A 21,899-nucleotide genomic window follows, 5' to 3' on the forward strand; every position below is an offset into this window, starting at 1 on the left:
TTAAACCTCAGTCCCCACCAAGCACTATTACAGCAGGAAATGTATCTATCATGTTCATGTATCTGTGTCTAGAAGAGTTCCTGGCACATAGTGGGTGCTTCTTCCCTGCTGCGTGAATGGTGTCAGGGCCTGTGGTGCCGGGGGAAGTGAGCAAGGAGGTGGGGCCGGAGAGACTAGCAGACACGTGGTCGTGAGCAGCTCCTAGGCCACACTGGACGTCTTCATCTGGATCCCGAGAGCAAGGGGAAGTCATGGAGGCTTTGAGGAAGGGTCATGATGTCATCTGATTTAAACGCCAAAGGGATTACTCTGGTTCAAATGAGGAGTATAGAGTGGAGAATGCCCAAGGCAGGATTCTGAGCACCAAGTGTGACTAAGCAAAGTAGGAGCAAAACTGGGGGAGAGAAGGGTGCTCCAGGAAAGAGACTCGGTAGGGCTGAGTGGACACACCTGTGGTCCAAGGGAAAGGATGAGAAAGAGCGCACGTACTGCATGGAGTGACAGGAGAGCCACCGGGACCTCGACAGGAGCTATTTTATATACTTACGTACGTGTTTTTGTTTTTTAACTGCAGTGAGGGAGACAGAGTCAGACTGGAGTGTGTGGAGGATGTAACGGGCAGCGAGGAGACTGAGGGAGTTGGTGTGGGGCCAGCTGGGTTGTGGGGAAGGGAGTGAGGGGGTGGGGAGCGGGGGATGGGGGTGCTGAAGTTTTGGAAGTGGGAGACGGCGAGGCTGCTTGAGTGGGAAGGGCAAGGATGCAGTGGGCACAGGACATTGAAAATCTGGGCACAATGCAGGCTAGTCTGTAACCCCGTGACCCTGAGGAAGGTGGGATGGGGATGGGACCTCAGCCCCATGTTTAAAGGGGAGTCTGCCCTGTTACCATGGGTAGCAGGGGGCAGCTGTGGTGCAGGTAGGTTAGTTCCTTTCTCGGCTTCCTGGATCTTGGTGAAGAAGAAAGGAGGGGACTGGAGAGAGAGGAGTGGGCCTGGACGGTGACGTTGAAGGCCCCTGGGCTGGCTGATCCTGAGTCCTTCATGGGCCCCCTGTGTTCTTGGTGACCCCCCTGAGTGTAGGCCGGGAGGGAAGGAGCCCCGGCTCCCCCCAAGGTTGCGCTCACACAGACAAGGGAGAGGCAACACCAAAGGGAGAGGTTGATCAGGCTTTTGGCAGGAGCTGGTTCAATGGTAGATGGGGGTGGGGGGGGTTGGGGGGAGAAGGGGTGATGGGGGAAAGCAAAGGGGTGGGGTGGGGGGCAAGAGGGATCAGACTCCAGAGATGTCAAAGAAAGCTTGTGGGCTGACACTCCGAGTACGTGAGCTGGAGGGGAAGAAAGTTGTTTGGAAGTGAAACTGGGTGCCGAATCAGTGGTTTTCAAGTTGCAGCAGCTTGGCATGGTGAGGTCTCGGTTCTGAACATGTGTGGAGCAGCTCCGTGATGCAGGGCACAGCTTTACCGGGTCACTGTCCTCAACACTGGTGTACGGTACATCTGGATCTGGGAGGTCCCAGTTCTGACATTCGGGCGCTCTTAAATATTTGTTTGGCTTCGAGGAGATGGCCTTTTTCTGCCTTTCCGCCTGGCACCTGCTTCATTTTGTGACTTTATTTGCCGTGCTGCAGGCATGTTCTTGTGCTTCTTACCCTAACGTGGTTCTTCTGTGAGAGAAGTGTTGCTGACGTCATTAAACTAAGTGTACCTGCTGCTCGTAAGGGCTTGTGCTGCTTTAGCACATTGTTTCACAGGTAACATTCCGCCCTTCGCTTGTGTTCACGGCTTAGCCTGAGCTACTGGGGAAGCTGTGCATTCTCCGCTTCCAAACCGTCCTGTATTTTCACCTACGGTTATGAACAGAGCCGTCTTTCTGTCAACCAGATCATGCGGTCATTGCTCAGTTCTCTTCCTCTGGCTTCTGATGAGGGGATCGTATCAACGTCATATAAAACATGATAAGAAATAGAAGGACTGTGTCCCTGGTAGGTGCAATGCGGTAAGAGACCCCTAATCAGATCACAATGGTCAGGTAGTAAGCAGCACTTTAAAGAGAGTACCAAGAAGTCGTAGATAGTTTGTGTATTTGAAACTGTGCCTTTCTCTCGAATGGGTTAATATCTTTCCTGCCGTTGGCTTCACAGCCTTTTCTCCCACTTCGTTTTAGGAAGAGAAGAAAAGGAGCCCCAGAGAATGCTGGGCCGTTCCCTTGGCGGCGTACACGGTGCTAATGAGGTGCCTTCGGGAAGGGGTAAGGCTCCTTTCTTGTCCTCTGCAGACTCGCCCGCCGGTGATTGCCCTGCAGGCACTGCGCGGGGATGGTAGCCCGCAGCGGTGCGGGCGCCTGTCAGCCAGGTATGGCTCCTGAATTTAAATAATCCCGACAAGCGGCCCTCAGCCAGTGGTCTGCCGTGTGGAGCAGGTGTAAGAAGGAACCCGCTTTTGCACTCACCTTTTTACCTGTCTTGCTTTTTAAATGATAGCAAATATAAACAACATAAATGGCTTTTAATAGTGTATTCTTAATCCTGCCCCCCCCCCCCCAACCTGCTGCCTTTGAAAGTTACCAATATATCAGTTTGGTAAGCAAGGTGGAGGCAGAGAATTTTCCGTGAGCCCCCAAATCAAAAGTCCCATGATTATCTTGTCAGGGTGCCATTTCACAGTTCAGAAACAGAGAAGTTTCCACTAGTATCCGCTGAGTTTAATGTTAAGTGGGACTTGCTACGTGATGTGACTTTTCAGTGTATTCACATCCCTTCTGACGCTGCTGCTACGGGCTGAGCGCCAGCCAGCCTGCCGGGCAGCCGGCCGGTGCGCGCAGCTCCTGTGCGTGGCTCCGGAAAGGGTTCAGGGACTGACCTGAAAGGGTTGCCAGTCTCTGTGCCTGCTTTAAACCACTTGACATGATTTCACCCAAGGCAGAGCCATAGGCGAAAAACGTTCCTTAAGGAATGAAAAAAAAAAAAAAACCCAAGAAAAACCCCCGTGTCACAGTAAACATCTTCCTTTTGAGTTGTTACTACATGGTAATGGAAGAATGTTTCAAATGTTTCCAGTGTAAAGTGCTCTGAAAGGTTTCCCCCTAGTGACCCCGAAATGAAGTTGGAACACTTTCTAGCCTGTGGGGTTGGGGCGCAGTCAGCTTTCATTATGGGATGTGACTGAAGCCAGTAAATTTTACTGTATCAATAATACGCCAGGGAAGGCATGCTTATCTATAGTAAAAAACACGTGTGGGATCAGCTAAGGCCTCCAGCTGGACACACTTGGGGACTCACAGATGGGGAAGGCGACATTTCTGCCTGCACTCAAGTGCCACCTGTGGGGGAGAGGAGAGAAAAATACAAAGTGGGATAATATGTCAAGTAAGGAAATGCAAAAGAGCAAAGTAGGGTAATGCAAAGGAGAAAGGAGTCTTTTAGGGATTCTTTTCATAGTGTAAAAGAAATTTTGAAAACTGTATCTTCAACCTTTAAAACTTAGATTAATGCCTAGTAAAAGGTTATTAGTGCTAGTTCATGAGCGTGTATCCTTTATTTAATCCCTTCTCCCCTCCCCATCTCCTGTTTTCATTGTATATGTAATATGAAGAATGATGTTTGATATCCATGTGCGCTGCTCTCAAATTATTGTTAATAACTATAAAATGACGGTAGTGGGTAATGTGTTTTTTTTCTGCCCATTAGGTCAAGCTTGTTAATCTGACAGATGGAGAGATGCAGATATCCATCTTTTGCATCTGTGCTAATTGGTCTTTGTCTGTGTTTTCAGCTCCTGGGATACATGTTTAAATTGCCTTATTGGGTAGGATTGCAATTATGTCGAATTTTGCTTTTACGCGTTTTGAGTAATGGTTATTAGATATCTCAGTTGCTTTTAGAGGGACAGAGTTGTCCAGATAATCTAGCTCACTACATTGTAAGAAATAAAAGTCCTATTATCTTGATTGCATGAGCTACTAAAACAACGAACTGTGTAAATAAAGTCCAGGTACCTTGAAGCCCTTAGAAGAAGGAGCTTAGTTATGCTGAATTTCCAAATGTGGAAATACGTCATTATTTTCGGTGTTAATTTTGTTATTTTTCAGAAAAGTAGGCATATATAGATTATAATTATATTGACAGACAGCCTTTCTTTCTTTCTTTTTTCAAGACTGCCCGCAATACATTAGATCTACTTAACACCATTAAAACACAGTGCCGCTATTCATTAAAAGCCTCATTATCATAGGCTTATTGCCTAGGATCAGTTTCTGATCATCGTAGCTTTTATCCTCATGCTATGATGAAGTGGGCCTTTGATTTAAGTGACAGGTATTAGTTCAGTCGAGTCATCCCTTCCGAAGAGTTAATTAAGCAGGAAATAGCACCAGCCTTAGTGCTTGTGTGGTGTCTCCCAGGGGGTCCCGGAGGGGCTGGGACCACTCACGTCCGGGGGAAACAAGGCGACTTGGCCTGACAGTCCCACCAAGGTCACGGAATACTGCGATGGCCACGGCCACCTGCCACCCTGGGCGCTCACACAGCCGTGGTTTTCTGCTCCTGGGAAGGAGAGCTGTCAGAATGGACCGACCGTTGTGGTGTAAAGCACGGGTGAAGGTTTATGAGAGGTCCCGCAGCATAGCACCCCCCGCCCCCGCATTCAGGGGAAACGTTTCAGAACCTCATGAGAGATGAGACAAAGAGCCAGGCGTGTGCGTGGAAAATGGCACGTGTGTATGTGATGAGAACCTTGGGGGAGCACAGAGCTTCTATCTACAGGCAAACAGGCTTCATTAAATGGAACTCCCACCCTAGGGAACCTTAGCGCCCCCCAGATGTAGCAACACTCGTACTTACGATGGGGGTGGGGGGCATAGGGGAAGCCAGCTTGGGTGGGTCGGCCTGTGCCCAGGGAAAAGGGGGAGGAGTTGAGGGGTGCTCTTAGCACGCCCAGCATTTTCTTTTCAAATTCGCCAGCCAGATGAAGCATTGTATTGCCCCTTGGGTGGAGCCGCGCAGGGTCGCAGAGAGAGGTTGAAGGGTTGCGTTCATGTGTCCTAGCTACACGGAAGGAAGGAAACCTCAGGACTGGGGAGGAAGCCTTCTCTCCAGGACTCCTTCTGAGAGGTGAAATGTGTGCGAGCATGAGGAAGTTCAGGTGTCTTTGGATATCTTTTCTACGAGGTATTCATGCTATGTGATATTAACAGTAATAGGAAGAAAAGCTAACGCTTTGGGAATTTACTACCTTTTATGACCGAGATGAAGTAGTCATGTATGTTGTCTCATTTAATTTTCAGACTGCCCGTGTTTTATTATCTTTGTTTTGTCGATGATGTAGCTGAGGCCCAGAGGTGAAAAGGCCCAGGGATATGTAGCCGGTGGGGTGTAACACTATGGCTTGAACAGACATAATTCAATGTTTTCTCATTTGTTTAAAAATATTTTTTAAAGAAAAAAATATAAATTTGGGTTGAAAAAGATATACATTTGAGTTGATTGCTACGTAGCGTAGCAATCCAAACAGTGTACGAATATCTACAGTGGAATTCACGGATCCCCCTCCCCACAACCCCCACTGATCGTAATCACAATTAACAGAGTATTGTGTATCTTTCTGTGTCCTTCCTTTACGAGTATATTGATGTGTGCACATATTTGTTACACAAACATGAGATTATATTACACATTATAATACTTTAACATATTTTAAAATATTTTTAATTGATATATAACATATAAAATGCTCAGATACTTAGGGTGTATGTATTGCAAATATTTCTTCCCAGTCTAAGACACTGTGAGGCTTAATGGTGTCATTATGATCAGGAATTTATAATTTTGATGGAGTTTAATTTAACATTTTTTTCTTTATTCTTAGTGCCTTCCTGCCCTGTCCCCTGCCAAGAAAACTTTGCCTACTTTAGAATAGTCAAGATATTCTTTTTTTATAAAAAAGATTTTATTTATTTATTTTTAGAGAGAGGGGAAGGGAAGGAGAAAGAGAGGGAGAGGAATATCAATACATGGTTTCCTCTCACACACCCCCTACTGGGGACTTGGCCTGCAACCCAGGCATGTGCCCTGACTGGGAGTCGAACCAGTGACCCTTTGGTTCAAAGGCTGGTGCTCAATCCACTGAGTCACACCAGCCAGGGCTCAGGATATTCTTTATGATACCTTCCAGAAGATTTTGGGTTCCAGCTTTTACACTGAAGTTTGTGATTCATCTCCAATTAATCTGTGAATATCGACTTGACGTAGATGTGTTTAATGGTCCAGAGTGTGCTCTAACGTGCTAATGTTCCGCGTGATCTTGAGAAGAACGTGTTTTCTACTTTTTTGAGGAGACTTAAATACCAAAATGGGTTGACAGTGTCAGCCTGACTGCCCTTCTGCCTACTTGTTTTGTCAGTTATTGAGAAAGTATATTGCATTTCCCGACTAAAATTGTCTACTCTCTTAATCTGATCAATTTTTGCTTTAGATATTTTGAAGTTCTGTTATGAGGAGCATCCATATCTAGGATTGTTATATCATCTTGTCTGATGACTCTTTTACCATTGTGAAATGACCATATCCCTGAAGATAGTCTTTGCTTTGAAATCTGCTTTTCTGAAGTAATTATTGTGGTATCGTCAATAGATAAAATTGTAAGATATTTCAGGGGTACAAAGTGATGATCCGATGTATGTATACATTGTGAAAGCATTCCTCCATCAAGTTAAATAACATATCAGTCACCTCACATGTGTACCTTTTTTTGGTGAGGACATTTACATTCTATTCTTTTAGCAAATTTCAATTATTCAGTGTTATCATCTGCAGTCACTGTATTTCACAGTAGATCCTCAGACCTTATTCAGTCTTGTAGCTGAAGTTTTGTAACCTTTTAGCAGCCTCTCCCTATTTCCCCACCCGCTTTACCTTTGATTTTGAAAGGTGTGGTTTACCTTTTTTTCTTTTCTTTTGGTGCTTTAAACCTGCCATTCCACTGCCTTCTGGCTTGCACTGGTTCCTGACGAGCAGTCGCCTGTCATCCTTATCCTTGTGTCTTGCTACATGATGGGTCTTTGTTTTTTTCTCTAGCTGCTTTTAACGTTTCATTTTATTACTGGTTTAGCAATTTGACAATGATTTGTCTCGGTGTGATTTTTCTTTGTTTCTGATCTGCTTGGGTTCATTGAATTTCTTAGATTTAGAGTGTTTATGAATTTGGAAGTTTTGTAGCCAATATTTCCTTCAAGCAGTGTTTTTCTGCCACCCCTTGGCTCCTCCCTACCACACGTACTCTGTGGGGATTCTCACTGCATGTATATGAGGTCATTAGAAGTTGCTCCCTAGTTTACCGATGCTTTGTTCCGTTCTTTCAACCTTGTTACTCTCTGTGTTCATTGTGGATAGATTTTATTGATTATTGCTATGTCTTCGAGTTCACTGATCATTCACTGTGGAATCTAGTCTGTTAATCCATTCTAGTGTATTTTTGATGTAGAAAGTTATTTATCTCTAGCCTTTTGATTTGGGTCATTTTTGTGTCTTCTGTTTCTCTCTTTATCATGCTATGCTTTCCTCTCCTTGAATACATGGACCATATTTATAATAACCACTTTAACATATTTTACTTCTAGTTCTATCATGTGTCATTTCTGTTGATTGAGTTTTCTTATTTTTATGCGTCCTACTTTCCTGCTTCTTTGCACGTGTTCTGATATTTGACTGGATTTCAGACATTGTGATTTTCATATTGTCGGGTGCTGGAGTTTTCCTGAATCCTTTTAAGTATTCTGTCCTTTTCCTTGGACTCATTTTGGTTACATGTGGACAGTTTGACCCTTTTTGAGGCTGGACTTTAAGCACTGTTAGGACAACCCAGGACAGCCCTTAGGGTCAGTTTGACCACACCACTGACGCTACACCTTTCTTAGGATTTTCCCTTAATGTCCCATGTGTAGGTGGCCTTTGGCCAATTTTTGCACTAATTATTCCCAGCCCCGAGTGATTTCTTAGGATTATTCTGCCTGCTCCTCATGGTTTTAAAATGATCTTCCAATCTCATTATGCTTATGTTGATTATTTTCCATATGATTTCAGCCTTCTTATTAAAATATAATTCTATCGTGCTAGGTCATTGGTAGTAGTTTCACAGTAGCCTGAAAGAATGCTCATGCGTTCTAAAACCCCCAGCACATCCCTGGGCAGGTAATGTCCTCCTGGTATCACGCCTTCGTTTGCAGTAGATGTGAAAAAACGACACGTGTGTTTTCGCACAAAGTAATGCCCTTTTATCTTCCCCCCGTTCTCTGCGCTCCCGCTCCCAGGAAGAGCGTGTTGTGAATCACATGGCGGCGAAGATCGTTGAAAACGTCTGCACCACCTTCTCCGCCCAGGCCCAGGGCTTCATCACAGGGGAGGTGGGGCCTGTGCTGTGGTACCTCTTCAGACACTCCACCGTGGATTCTCTCAGGATAACGGCCATATCGGTAAGCTGGGCATCTTTGCGGGGGGGGTGGTGGTGGTGGTATAGTTGTGTATGCTTAAACACCAAGTTTGCACAAGCTGTGCCAGAAACAGGGTTCATTTAATTGAGTAGGTAGGGAACAGAGATCTCAGAGGACTAGTCGGTGAGGACAATAACCTGATTTTCTCCTGAAGTGGAATTTTCTTTCTTTTTTTTTTTTCACTATTCCAACAAGTATTTATTGTTAGTTAAGCCATGACTCAGGATCCCAGGGTGGAAGATACCCAGGTCCCCCTTCACCTCCCTGGGAGAAGGATGGAGGACAGAGGACAGGCGGGGAGCAGCCAGGTCAGGTCTTCCCAGGAAACGTGCTTCTGCCTGGCGGTCATCCCAGGCCGACACCCAGGATACGGGGCAGAGGGATTTGTACGCACACTGGCACCATTTGCACATGGAGACCGCACCTGCTTTAGCAGTCATCGCCTTCTCACAGCGGTGGAAGTCCAGGTCGTTCTGCCAACAGTTCTTGGTCTGGTTCTGGTTGGGGAAGCAGCTGTCAAGAGGGGCGGTCTGGTAGTACTTGACTTTGGTCATGATGTCTTCCACCATGTTGCTGACTGCCAAAGACGCCCCTGAAGCCGCTCACAGCTCACTGTGACCCTCAGCAAAGCCCTGAAGTGGAATTTTCAAAACAGGACCCGGGGAAACCCTGGCGCTGTGAGGAAATTGTGGGAGGCCCTTATGGGACCGTGGTATTATTACAGTTTTACAATTACTCGGAGGTGGCAGCGGAGAAAACTGGCAGTGGATCTGGTACCGGGCCAGTCTGTTTGTGCCGCTCCCTTCCGCCCCCCTGTGAGCTCCCCATTCCAGGTTTTATATGAAATGGGTCTGTCCTGTGGCTCAGATGAATTCCTTCCCAGGCATCTGCGGCTCTCCAGGGTTTGCATTTTGGTTGGCAGTCTACTGCTTTGCTCATGTGGTCATCATAACTTGGTGCAAAGGGCACGTGTGGATGAAAGTGTGTTAGCACGGTTGTATCAGTTTAACAGTCTCTCGAACCTTTCTCACACAATCTGTTTAAATACCCTCTTTGGCCACTGATCTCTTCCAAACTCGCTACCTTCTGCGGCAGCTGCGCCCTATTGCTCGAGTTGCTCATTCTGGCGCTTCTCATAGTGGCAGTTTCCTATCCTCCCTCCTTCCTTAAACCCCCAGTCCCCACTTTCCTCCTGCGTCCTCTCCTTCCTGCACGGTCGGTAGGTGACTTTCCCGCACCCTTCCCGGAGGAACATGAAAACAGCCCGCGGGAGTTCTGCACACGTAGCCTGCCCCGCCAGTCGATGCACGCACGCCCACACCTACCCTCGCTCAGTTCTTTCCCTCCTCCTGTTGCAGTCGACGAACCGTCCCCTCCGCTGTCAGAGACAGGCCCCTCGTGTTCCTCCAGATCTGCTCCCGGTTCCCCTTTCTGGGGACCTGACTCAAGTGGTTATTGTCGCTCTTTCCTAAATCTCTAACCTGTCCTTACCTTCTAGAGCCTTCTGATCAGCATCCAGGTATTCTTTGCCTCATCACACGAACACACACACACACACACACCCAAAAGGACTAGAGGCCACGTGTCCTCCGGCACAGCCACACTTGTTCACGAAGCATTATTGTCACGCATTATTGCTCCTTCTTGGCCCACCTCATCTTCACCCCGATCTGGTGTGTGTCCTGAAAATGTCACTGAGGCTGATCCTGCTGTGATCTGTAATGACTTCGATGTTGCCAAATCCTGTGCATATTTATGGGTATGTTTCAGTTCTTATCTTAAGTTTACCTAAGACATGTAGAAGATCAAGGACTAATAATCCTGCTCACTGAATATCATTAAGCAAAGGATCCGTGGCATCCATCACACGCACACCCCTCTGCTTCAGGAGCCCCGCAATTTCAAAATTCTGAAACCTAATTATGCGGTGAGTAATTACAGAGAAGCCGTCACAGAGAGTTGGGTACGAAGTGTATACACCAGTGAGCTTTCTCCAGGCATCTTGGAATCGTATCGTAAGGCATCCGTGTTAATCCTGGGCCTTAAAAAAAAAAACCCAAACTTGTCTTGCTTTCATTGGGTTAATGCTCCCATATTTATCTTTATATCAGCACGGTCTTTCTTTTCCTTGGCAAAGTTTTTCCAGGTGTTCCCACCAGAGTCTTGTACTTTCCAGCCTTTTCTTTGTCCGACACATTAAGCTTCACTTTTTCATCTTGGGCTGCTTGTATTTGGTTCTTTAGCATTCATCTAAAAATTATTTTTTTCCTGAAATTTTGCCAATTACCCCCCAAATGTCTTTCTTTTCTTTTCTGCTCCAGGATCCTATTCAGTAGCAGATGTTTTATATCATTTTTTGTGTCCTGTTAGTGTCTTCCAGTGTGAAACAGTCCCTCGGCCTCTCTGTGCACTTCCCGTTGTATTTACAGTTCTAAAGAATACAGGGCTCTTCTTTTGTGCAGTGGGGCCCGCCCTGGGCCTGTCTGGTGCTTCCTCAGGACGCCTCCTTAGCACCGGTGAGGAGTCCTACCTGCACCAGTGCCTCTCTGGGGGCCGCCGTAGGGCGACCACCATCTGTTCGTGTCATTCTTTGTGTGTGGTGGGTTGGCAAATATTTTCTATAAAGGGCCAGATAATAAGTATCTTGTGCTTTGTGGGCCACATGCAGTCTCTGTGGCATCTTCTTTTTGTTAGTTTTGTTTTCTGCAACCCTCTGAAAATGTCAAGACCATTCTTATTACACAGCTCACGAGCTGTAGAGAGACAGGCCTCCGGGATTGGTTGGGGTTCTGCTGTGGGAAGCCCTTCCCTTTCTGGCACATGTGTGTGTGGATCTATGTCATCATGGTCACGGATGGCTATTTTACCCAGGGGATTGTGGGGTGATGCTACCATTGTCAGGATGTATCGTTTGGATGCTCAGGTCCTCCCAGATTTGGCCGGCGTGATCCCTCCGAGCTGGCTTCTGTGTTCCGTTGACCTATTGGTATCATTGTTTGAGCTTTTCTTTACTCGTTGACACCATGCAATGTTCTAGGCTAACTTTATGCTTCCTTTCTGCTCGCCCTGGAATCCGTGGTGTCTCCAAGGAGACTTTGGTATCGAGGAACCAAGATCTGGGTATTCTTTGTGCTTACTGCTGTGGGTGTCATTGCACCTTGGCCTTCTTAACACAGAACTAGAAAAACCATGTGCTCACACACAGATAAATATATGTAAACATATGACTCTGCATATTTGGAACAAGACTCACGCGTTCACATGGATGCTCCCAACTTTGGTCCAGTGCCTTCGGATTCCTTCTGGCCTTTCTTTCTGTGATGTTAGATCCCATCTCAGAGAGAAAACCAGCTCCCCTGATTCTCAATATACTGACTGGCTTTTCCCCTCAGTTCATGTATTTATTCAGTGTGACAGACTCCACCCACTCTGGCCACCTCCCCTGGGTCATCTGCCATCTCCCTGCCACGGCCACTCTGCGTCCTTGGCCAGTTGGGCCCAGCACTCCCCGTCCCCTTGCTGCCCCCCTCTCCTCAGCCTCTGACGTGTTCCCCTTGGGAGGGGAAGCTAAGACAGGATGGATTAAGGGGAATGAAGGGTTCGGTGTCATTCTCGGTACTTTCCTTTCCCTTAACTCCTTCCACGTCACTGTTTCCTCCCAGCTAATTAGCCCGCCCTGTGATTCTAATTCATGCCTGTCCCTCAGATCTAGCTGCCTCTCTCTGCGGCTGTGCTTCTCCCCCCACAGTCCGGGCCGCCGCCGTCTGTCACCTGGGCCCCTGGAGTGGCCTCCTAATTGGCCTTCCCGTGGCCGGTCCGATGCTCCACTCACTGTTCTCCACACAGACCAGATGTCACAAAATCACACCTCCTCCTCTCTCTGCTGAAACTTTCAACAGCTTTCCCCCATTTTCCTTAAAGGATTATTAATATTTTATGGAAGGTACTAGGTAGAAGTTCAGGACTGGCTGGTGCTTTCAGCTGTGGGGTAATATTTAGTGTTTAAAGCTGTTAGCACACTTCGCATCGTCCATGAGTTAGGTTAGCTTATTTTACTATAATTCCTTATAGATTGCAAACTCCTGGAAAGTCAGGACCAGGCTTTGCTCATCTGTTGAACTGAAGCCATCGGTCGATGGCGAAGTAGGATTTTTCCTGCAAAGTTTGAGAAGGAGCCTCCCTTTCTACATCAGGAGTAGAGGACAGGCGGTTAATAACATTAAAGAGCCCGGTTTACTGGGATGCAGGGAAAGTAGGTCACAAGTGGAATGCGGCATCCAGCATGGGGTTATTGGTTGGGGACCCTACAACAAAGCTATTCTAACCTATTTCTTGGGATCCTGATCCCAAGAAAGTTGAACCTGCCCCGTAAACAGAGGTAGGAGAGGATTTGTCAAATACCAAGGTTGTAGAAACTGAAGCTATCCCTTCCGAAGTCGCTTCACACACGTTCTTAGCAGGGATGACGATGGCTTCCCTCCCAGCATGCCTTGCTACGGAGCTGAACTTCCTTCTCGCTTTCTTTTCCCACGTTTATGGCTCAGGAATGTGCCCTGGAGGTTAATGAACCCATTTGGTGCTAAATATCAGAAGTAACTGATCAATTAACCAGAGCGGACATACAATATTGTATTAGTTTCAGGTGTGCAGTACAGTGATTAGACACTTATGTACCTTACGAAATGATCCCCATGATAAGTTCGGGGCTCTCCACACGACCTTCAAGACCTTGGGGTGATTTGGCCCCTGCCCACCTCTTTTTCCCACATCTCATAACTCTCATTGCCTCGCTCACCACTTCCGACACACTTTTGGCCTGACATTTTCTAGAATTTCTGGAATCTACACCCTTTTCTGCCCCAGGCCCTTCCCTGTATGGCTCCCGGTGCCTGGGGTGCTGTCTGCTAGCTTTTCACAAGGTGGAGTCCTCAGTTCTCAGGCCTCGGGTTAAGTGTCACCTTCTCCGTTAGGACGCCGGCCCCTCATATCTCTTTGTTTTCCGACCTCACCGTGAAGACAGCTGAGTGGATGTAGTTTATGACTCTGTGCGTGTTTTCCCGCTGAGTGCCAGTTGCGGGAAGGGAGGAGCCCGGTTCCTCTCGCTCCCTCTGAGCACACGTGGCAGGAGCGCGGTAGGCAGCCGAGGACCCAGGGACTGAACAAGCACTGGCTGGAGGGTCACGTGGCACAGCGTCGAGGCACCAACCTGCTCCTTGGCCCACTTGTGATAAACAGTCTGAGTCTGGGTCCTGCCACTCATTTTCTGCCTCATTTGTCCACATCATCTCTTGGCCCCACTGATTACCCTGCATGTGGTCCCCAGACCTGCGGCACCCACAACGCCTGGGAACTTGTTGGAAATGCAGGTTTTGGGGCCCTAACCCAGACCTGCTGAATCAGAGTCTCTGGTAAGGGCGGCTAGTAGTCTGCGTTTCAGTGAGTCTTCCGGGGAGTCCTATGCCGCTGAGGTTGAGGACCACGGTGCTAGACCCTGGGGCCCTCGGAGAACACTGGTGTGGCTTGGAGTGAAAGGCAGCTGGTTCCTCCCTCCCACTCAGGAGTGGCCTCCGTCCCTGAGGGAATGGTGTTCAGAGGGCGTGCATCTGACTTGAGGAAAGGTATTGGATGGATAAAAAAATTCCTAGAATTGTTAGGATTACAGAGAATCTCTGTGAACCGTAGTGGAGACCCGAGGGATCTGTAGAAGTGGATTGAGTGAACTGGCCCCTACCAGGGAGAGGACCGGGTAGTCACAGTTGTGCGGTGCTGAGCTGGAGGGTGTAGACAGGGAAGGATTTTGCAGGGTGGGCGGGAGCTTTTTAAGCAACATCGTTGACTTCCTCTTCTCTTTCCACTCCCTGCCCCTGTTCTTATGTGGCTTAAAATCTCTTGGGTTGGACGAGAGTGGGTGTAGTTTGAAAAAGCCCCCAACGTGATTTTGCTATGACATCAAAAAAAAATCATTCAAAAGACAAAAAAGAACCGAGTCTTCAATTTCCTATTCCGTGGTGATTGTGTTCATGCTGCTGATAGATACGCAGCCTTCTCTTTTGAGTCCGCCTGTTTCTCGGAAAGCTTTGTTAAGCAGGCTGTCAGAAACTCTGGAGGCAAATTCCATGTTCTTTCTGAACAAACTTTGAAGTGAATTTTGAACTGGAACTATTCTTCCCAGTTTTAAGATGTATTCTCTGTTTTAAAAAGTAAATACTTCAAAGCTAAATCACTGAAAATCAGACCTGAGATTTGATTTCTTTTTGATTCAGAAAATAGGAGCACTGATGTGTATGTGCTCAAGCCTCCAGGAAGCACCCGTTGGGTTTGATATCCAGAGTGGCCAGTTAAAGGGAAAGTGTTAGGTTTTCGAGCAGCATGCTGAAGACCAGACCATTCCCGCTGCCCCTGTATTGCCTTGAATGCACTTAGTAGTAGTCTGGACAGGTCTTTTATCACAAGATGACCCCAGCATGATCATGCTCATTTTACTTCTATATTTTATGGATAGAAAGTCATTTTTGCTGATGAGACTTACTGTTTCTCTGTATTGGAGTCACGTTGGGAGAACCCTGCATTCTCTTGAAAAGTTCCAATTGTAGCGTGATGTAAACATCACGCTACATCAGGGCTCTGTCTAAAACGTTATTTTTAAATCTTTAGGTTATTAAAATAATATAACAATTCTGTTTTGATTTTGTAAATAACCATTTCTTAGATTTATTCCAAATGAAATTTTAAAACGTTCCCTTTCAGAGCCAGATTTGTTTTTGGTGAATTTATCTTTCATGTTCCTGTTTCCAGTTATTAGCTGCTACTTTTCTATTGAAACGTACACAACCTGGGTTTCCGACTTGAAGAACCTGACTTTCAGACCCTCTAAACCATGCTATGCAACTTTTATCCATCCATAGCTCCCTCAGAAGGAACAGGAGAGATGGAAACGTTATTTGAAAGCTGTTCAAAGTAGAGGTTGTATTGTGGAATTTCATTCCAATGTGACTACCTGTAAATGAATGCAGATTTCTGGTGTGAGTTAGAAATGGGGTCAGTGGCTATTTTTTTCAGCTTTGATGAGATATAACTGACATCCAACATTGTGTAAGCTTAGGTGTGCAACACATTGATTGGGTACTTCTCCACTGCACAGTGATCACCCCACAGTGTTAGCTAACGCCTGCATCCCACCCCAGCCCAGCCCAGCTCAGCCCATTCCAGTCAATTCTTTTTTGTGGCCAACAGTTAAGATCCATTCTAGTAGCAACTTCCAAGTATATACTACAACATTATTGACTATGATCACCGTACTCCACTTATATCCCCAGAACTCGCTCATCTTACAACCGGAAGTGGGTGCCGTGTGCCCGACATCTCCCCATTTCCCTCACCCCCTGCCTCCGACGGACACCATTCTAGCCTCTGTTCCCGTGAGCCGAGCTTTGTAAGATTCTACACCCAAGTGGTTTCTTACAGTACGTGTCTGCCTCGGTCTGACTTAGTTTTCACTCGGTAGAATGCCCTCAAGGTCCCCTGTGTGTCGTCGCAAATGGCTGGGTTTCCTTCTTTCTCGCGGCTGAAAAATATTCTATTGTATGTGTGGCCCACATTTTTGATCTCCGCATGTTCATCTGTTGCTGGACGCTTGGGTGGTTCCCTGCCTTGGCTGTTGCACATAAATGCTGCGAACATGGGATCAGTTTGAGACCCCATTTTCATTTGTGGGTGATTATTAAGGCAAGACTTCTGTAAGTGTCCCCTGTGATAATTAGTTCCACAAGGAGAGGGACACTTTTCTATTTTAGGGAACCGTATCTATTTAATGCTTTGTAGATGTTAATTTTTCAGTGTATTTGTCTACTTAGTAACTTCAGAAATAGTAGTCAATATATACAGCATTAATAAAGTAAACTTATCCTGTAAATGTTTATTTCCATGTAGTGATTTTTTTTGTTTGAGATTTTTTTTTAATATTTTATTTATTTTTAGAGAGGAAGGGAGGGAGATAGAGAGAGAGAGAGAGAGAAACATCAATGTGCGGTTGCTGGGGGTTATGGCCTGCAACCCAGGAATGTACCCTGGCTGGGAATCGAACCTGGGACACTTTGGTTCCCAGCCTGTGCTCAATCCACTGAGCTACACCAGCCAGGGCTTGTTTGAGATTTTTACTTCAGCGAAATCACATCAAATATCTCGCAGAAAGGGTTCAAAACAGCCACCTCTCTTTAATTTTCATATAGTAAAAATATAGAGAAAAATACTGAGCCTTAAAATGTCTCATGCAGTCCCGGCATTGGGATGTAATTCATGTTCTAATAAGATAACGTGCATTTACTTGAAAAGTTTGAACAGCACAGACATGAAAGATGGAAGACTCTCCCTTGTCCTTTGTCCTTTTTCTACCGCTCACCCCTCTGGCTCCATCCCCGCCCCCCCCCCCCCCCCAGACAGCGCTGGGAGAGGGTCCCTCCTGACCTTTGCGCTCTCTGTGTGTGTTACCCTTCCCCTGCTGCTGACACACAGGAAGGTATCATTAGCATTTCCACCAAGATTGGAAATACGGTGTAGCATAACAGAAATAAATACATTTACTTTAAACATTTCACTTAGGTGGCAGATCGACTTTATGCCAATCACCCTTCTTTTCCTATGTCATCAATAGGAATAACGTTTAAAAGAAGTTCACTTTTGAAAATAGAGATGTATTTAATTTTTTTCCTAAGATGTTCAAGAAAGTGAAAATAAATTTCAAAGTCTTTATCTTTTCTCTTCCTCCCGCCTTCCTTTTGACATCATCATTTTTCTAACAGTTTATCTTGTACTTGCTCCTTTCATTATTAATCAAGGTTATAAATCTGTCTCAAATACAGACCAGGAAGGAGGTTATATGACATTCATTATAATGAATGCTTTTGCAAAGCTCTTTCTGGCATAAGTTTATTTCTCTTTCTGAAGTCTCCCATGTACACACGCAGTATGATCAACCCTCTCTTTGGCTTAAAACTTTTGAAGTCTTTCCTTTGCCCATGGCAGCAACTTTCAACCTCTTCCATCTCCTGGCATGCGTAAACTAATAATTAAACTTCTGCAGTTTTGTTTTTTTTTCAAAGCTGACAAAAAAATAGGTATAATTTTGATTCATTCACACTGAATGGCTATTTTTGTGTGGGCTGTTGTCACTTTTTGTTTGACAGTCTAAGGGAGAAGAGGTCAGTGCCCCTGACTAGTCAGGTACTGCGTGTTTTGAAAACTCTTGCGGCGTACCGGTTGAAAGTTGCAGGCTTATGGCATAAAACTCAAAGGTCCTGGCTTGGCAGACGGTCTCTGGCTCCAGCCTACCTTTAGAGGTGGATCGTGTTCTCCTCTCTCCTACTTTCTGCTTCTGCTTCTCCTCCTTCATCGGAAGTACGTCCCGCTTGCCTCAGACAACTTGCCCGTCCTCTGCATCTCCCTGCCACCGCGTGAATCCTTGTTCTCTCTCTCTGGCTAGAATTTTCCTTGTTTATTTCCCACCCATCCATTTCCCGCTTCCTCTTCAGAATCCGGCTCAACATCCTCTTAGTGAGACAGCTCTTGTCAACTGGCTTTGCCTGCCTGTCCAAGCATAACTACTGAGCCTGCTTCTGTCGCATTGTTAAAGTCTATTTATCAATGACACATTTTGTCTCTAATAGTTTATGAGCAACTTAGGAAAATCTCAGTGGTCTGATTACTTCAGTGTGAATTCCAGCTTTGGCACTTACTTAGCTATATATTTTTGGGCAAATGACTTAAGTATTTTATGGCTTAGTCTTACCATCTATAGAACGGTGTTAATGACGATAGCTTGCTTTCATATTGTTGAGAGAGTTAGATGAGATAGACTTCGGATATTCCCAGTGTTCTTCATGCACTGAACAGTAAATGTTAGATACGTACTTTTGTGACTATTTTTCTAGCCCTTAGCTTAGTGTCTGCCTGAAGGGACACTTGATAATGCTTGTTACTTAAAGGGATGTTTTTTAATCTAGGCTTATGAATGAGTTTATCATTTTAGTTAGTTCATCATAATTTATATGGCCATTACTGTAAGAGTTTCTAGTGTTGTAAGAACAACTCCAGTTTTCATTAGCAGCTGGATTATTGTCCTTTTTAAAACTGTGTTGAAATGTTCCAACTTTCTTAAGCCGAAATAAGTGACAAAGGAGCGAGGCAAGTGCCTTCTGCTCCCCCCGCCACCCCGACTTTGCAGGGGCCAGCCAACGCCCTTGGGTCATCTGACAGGACCGTCCCCCTGTCTCCGCAGGCCTTGTGCAGGGTCACCCGCCACTCCCCGACCGCCTTCCAGAACGTGATCGAGAAGGTGGGCCTGAACGCCGTGGTCGACGCCCTGGCCTCTGCCATCTGCCGGGTGCAGCAGTGCCTGCTGACCTTGTTCGCCGCCATGCTGTCCTGCGGGATCCATCTGCAGAGGCTGATCCAAGAAAAGGTGCACCCCGGCTCCCCCCGGCTCCCCCCCCGGGTCCCCCCTGCCCCTCTGCGTTGTTAAAGACGGCGGTTTCCCTGTGCTTTCATCCTGGACGAGTAGTGTCATCTCGGTAGAACTGACTTTTCCTTTCAAGAGGCCTTTTTATTTTATTTATTTTATTATTATTTTTAATCATTTTAATTTTTGTTCAAGTGCAATTTTCTGTCTTTTACTCCCATCCCAGCCCACCCACCCAGCCCTCCCCACCTCCCTCCCATTTCCACCCGCGCCCCTAGTTTTTGTCCATGTGTCCTTCATACTTGTTCCTGTAAACCCTTCCCCTTTCCCCCTGAGATTCCCCTGAAATTCCCTCCCTTCTCCCCATCAACAGACCTTTTTAAACTTGGCCAAACCTCCGTACCACAGGGCATTCGCCTGCAGGTGTTGTGAGAGCCACCCAGTGACCGAAATAGGTGCAGCAAGTGGCTCTGCCTGCTTGTGCCCTGTGAGTGACAGAAAGTTAGAGAACGGATCCTTCCCACTCTGTGCTGGTGCATGCTCTGCCACCTCCTCAGCCCCCACCTCTTTCCCCACATCCTTCACCTGCCTCAGGGAGGGGTCCCTTTATATTCTGACTCATTTTTATTCCTTCTTTGTCGAAGTCTCAGTCAATGCCAGTCATCTTTAGAGTCACCTTCCTCCTGTTTTTAGCCCCTTTGAAAGTGTCCCCCCTGGTCCTCACTGAAGAGAGGTCCCTGGGGCCTGACCACTGGCGCGTCTCCTGGGAGTGGGCGGGAGACGCAGCCCCTCAGGCCCCGCCCAAGCCCTGCTGACTCAGAAGGATCACTTTAATGAGGTCTCTAGGCGACTGGCGTCACCTTGAGGGTCTGAGAAGCCCTGTCCTAGAGCATTAGCGCTCAGTGAGGTGTCGGCAGGTGACAAAGTGGACCGTGTTATATGTACATTTGGAGAGGAGCCGGTTAAAGAGACGATTTCAATTGTGCAGACTTTCCCATTTTTGCATGTGCTTGTGTGCATTACGGATCTTCTTCCTGCGGGGAGTGTCGGGTGCGGTTTTTTATACTTAGCGGGGCCATTGTTCTCTTTGGAGGGGGGGCTGCCTGCCAAACTGGAGTTCCGGCGAACGTGGGAAGGCGAGGCGGCTAGGTGTAGGGCCACTGAAGTAGGTGTTTGCTCTGCTTCCTCCACATTGCACACAACACTTCGAGTGCTGGCTTTTATACTAGAAGTTAAAATGTCAGGAATTGCTATTAATAATGGTCAGGTTTGCATAGCGAGCTCGGTCTGTGAAAGCCCAGGCGGAGAGTAAGCCTCTTCCTGCCTTTAATTAGTCTCACTTAGATTCTGCGAAGAAATCTGAGCCTCGGAGGAATATATTTTCCGACAGTCTGTGTATCTAATTTTCGCTACTAAATTTTCCGAGTCATTACTTCTGTTGTCATTGTATTAGAAAAAGTACCACTTGAGTGGTTTTACTGAGTCAATTATGATCATAAAGGCTCAGAGTTTTAGCAGTTGGGTTTTTTTTTCCCTTCACCTGAGCACAGGTATAAATTTAGTTTCACATACGATACCTCATAAAGCTAGTAAAATAAGAAGTCATAGTAGTTGGGCTTCCCCGAGGTGCGAGGTGTGTTGGGAGACCTGGGAACAGAGAGGCGGCCAGCGAAGCCGACGTAGGCAGCAGGGACAAAGGGACGTGGCAGGAGGCTGGAGGCAGGAAGAAGACCCGGGTCATAGAGGGTCACAGAGGGTCACGGAGGGTCATGGTGTTGGCCTTCGTTCGGGTGGTGACCAGGTAGTCAATGTCTTATTTTTATGTGAAGACAAGTGCTGGTATTTGTATACGTGGGTGGGATTCAGGGGCAGGCTTACTCGCCATATCACTGCTAAGTGGAGGTGGGCCCCAGTGTCTGGCCGCAGACAGGCCGGAGAGAGGGGAGGAGGGGGGGACCCAGGAACACATACTGGGTTGGCTGCCTCCCCGTGGGCAGGAGGAAGAACTGCCCACGTTCTACTTTGGGGGACCTGGTGCCTTGTAGAGCCTGGTGTTTTTAAACGGGCACTCCCCAGAGAGGCCTGTGCTGTTCCTTTTAAATAAACAAAATTGCTGTTTACTGCAGAAAGTGCAGATGAACCCGAAGAAGAAAACAGAATCCACTGTGATCTCATTGCCCAGAGACAGTTGCTGTTAAGGTGTCGGTTTATTTATTCTTTTAGTCTTCTTTTCTGCATGTCCATGTTATGTACACATTTATAAAGTTAAGGCCAAAATGTGAATGTCATTCAGTATTCCCCAAGAACATTTATAAATTATGATGTAATTTTCATTTTGGGGGTGTTGTCATGATTTAACTCTTCTCCCACCGTTGACCTGTCTGCCTCCCGTCCTCGGGTCGGTGTTGCCCTGCCGAGTAAACGCCATCACACACGTCTTCGTGTTCGCCTCTGCCGGGGGGCACTGCAGGCGCCACCCACACTCACAGGGCTCTGCGGGAATAGTTCTCGCTTGTTCTCCGGAAGGTGGGTGATGAGGGTGCCATTGACTCGTACCTTCGCCAGCAGTTGTTAAGACACACGCTGTACTTCTCCTACAATAAGACTTAGAGGTTGGGATCATTTAATTAGCCGCACACTGTATGTTTCCATAGTAATTTGCAGTTAGTAATGGATCTCCATTTGAAGTATGTAACTGTAGCCATGTTTCCACCCGAAACTAGATTGACTGGTGGTGGTGTTATTCCCTCCGGACTCAGGTTCTCGTTCGTGAGAGGATGCTGATGGGTGGAAGGGCTTTGTCGTGCGTGTAGACACACACACACACACACACACATTCACTTACTTTCTCCTACACACACATGTGCTACTAGGATCTTCTTACAGAGATGGGATCAATTGTATATTGTTTGGTGATCCATATATTTCCTGTTCAGGGATGTGTTTATAACTTCTATGAATTTTGTGT

General features: G+C 46.7%; 2 protein-coding genes across 2 annotated transcripts in view; one reads left to right on the forward strand and one right to left on the reverse strand.

Annotated features, from left to right (window-relative positions):
• Positions 1-21,899, forward strand: part of ULK4 (unc-51 like kinase 4) — a 317,975-nt gene that overhangs the window by 53,646 nt on the left and 242,430 nt on the right. The window contains 3 exon segments of the mRNA XM_036030480.1: positions 2,161-2,244; positions 8,299-8,460; positions 18,752-18,934. Coding sequence (XP_035886373.1) covers positions 2,161-2,244; positions 8,299-8,460; positions 18,752-18,934 — 429 coding nt within the window.
• LOC118501556 (cytochrome c oxidase subunit 6B1-like) lies at positions 8,657-9,102 on the reverse strand. Its single transcript, XM_036030481.1, has one exon. The coding sequence runs from the start codon at positions 9,045-9,047 to the stop codon at positions 8,661-8,663; it is 387 nt and encodes a 128-aa protein (XP_035886374.1). The 5' UTR covers positions 9,048-9,102; the 3' UTR covers positions 8,657-8,660.

Source organism: Phyllostomus discolor, chromosome 7, assembly GCF_004126475.2.
Source record: "Phyllostomus discolor isolate MPI-MPIP mPhyDis1 chromosome 7, mPhyDis1.pri.v3, whole genome shotgun sequence".
Taxonomy (NCBI): domain Eukaryota; kingdom Metazoa; phylum Chordata; class Mammalia; order Chiroptera; family Phyllostomidae; genus Phyllostomus; species Phyllostomus discolor.

What these genes read in the sequence shown, in the direction of transcription:
- LOC118501556 (XM_036030481.1), bottom strand. Translation starts at nt 9,047, where the DNA reads ATGGTGGAAGACATCATGACCAAAGTCAAGTACTACCAGACCGCCCCT.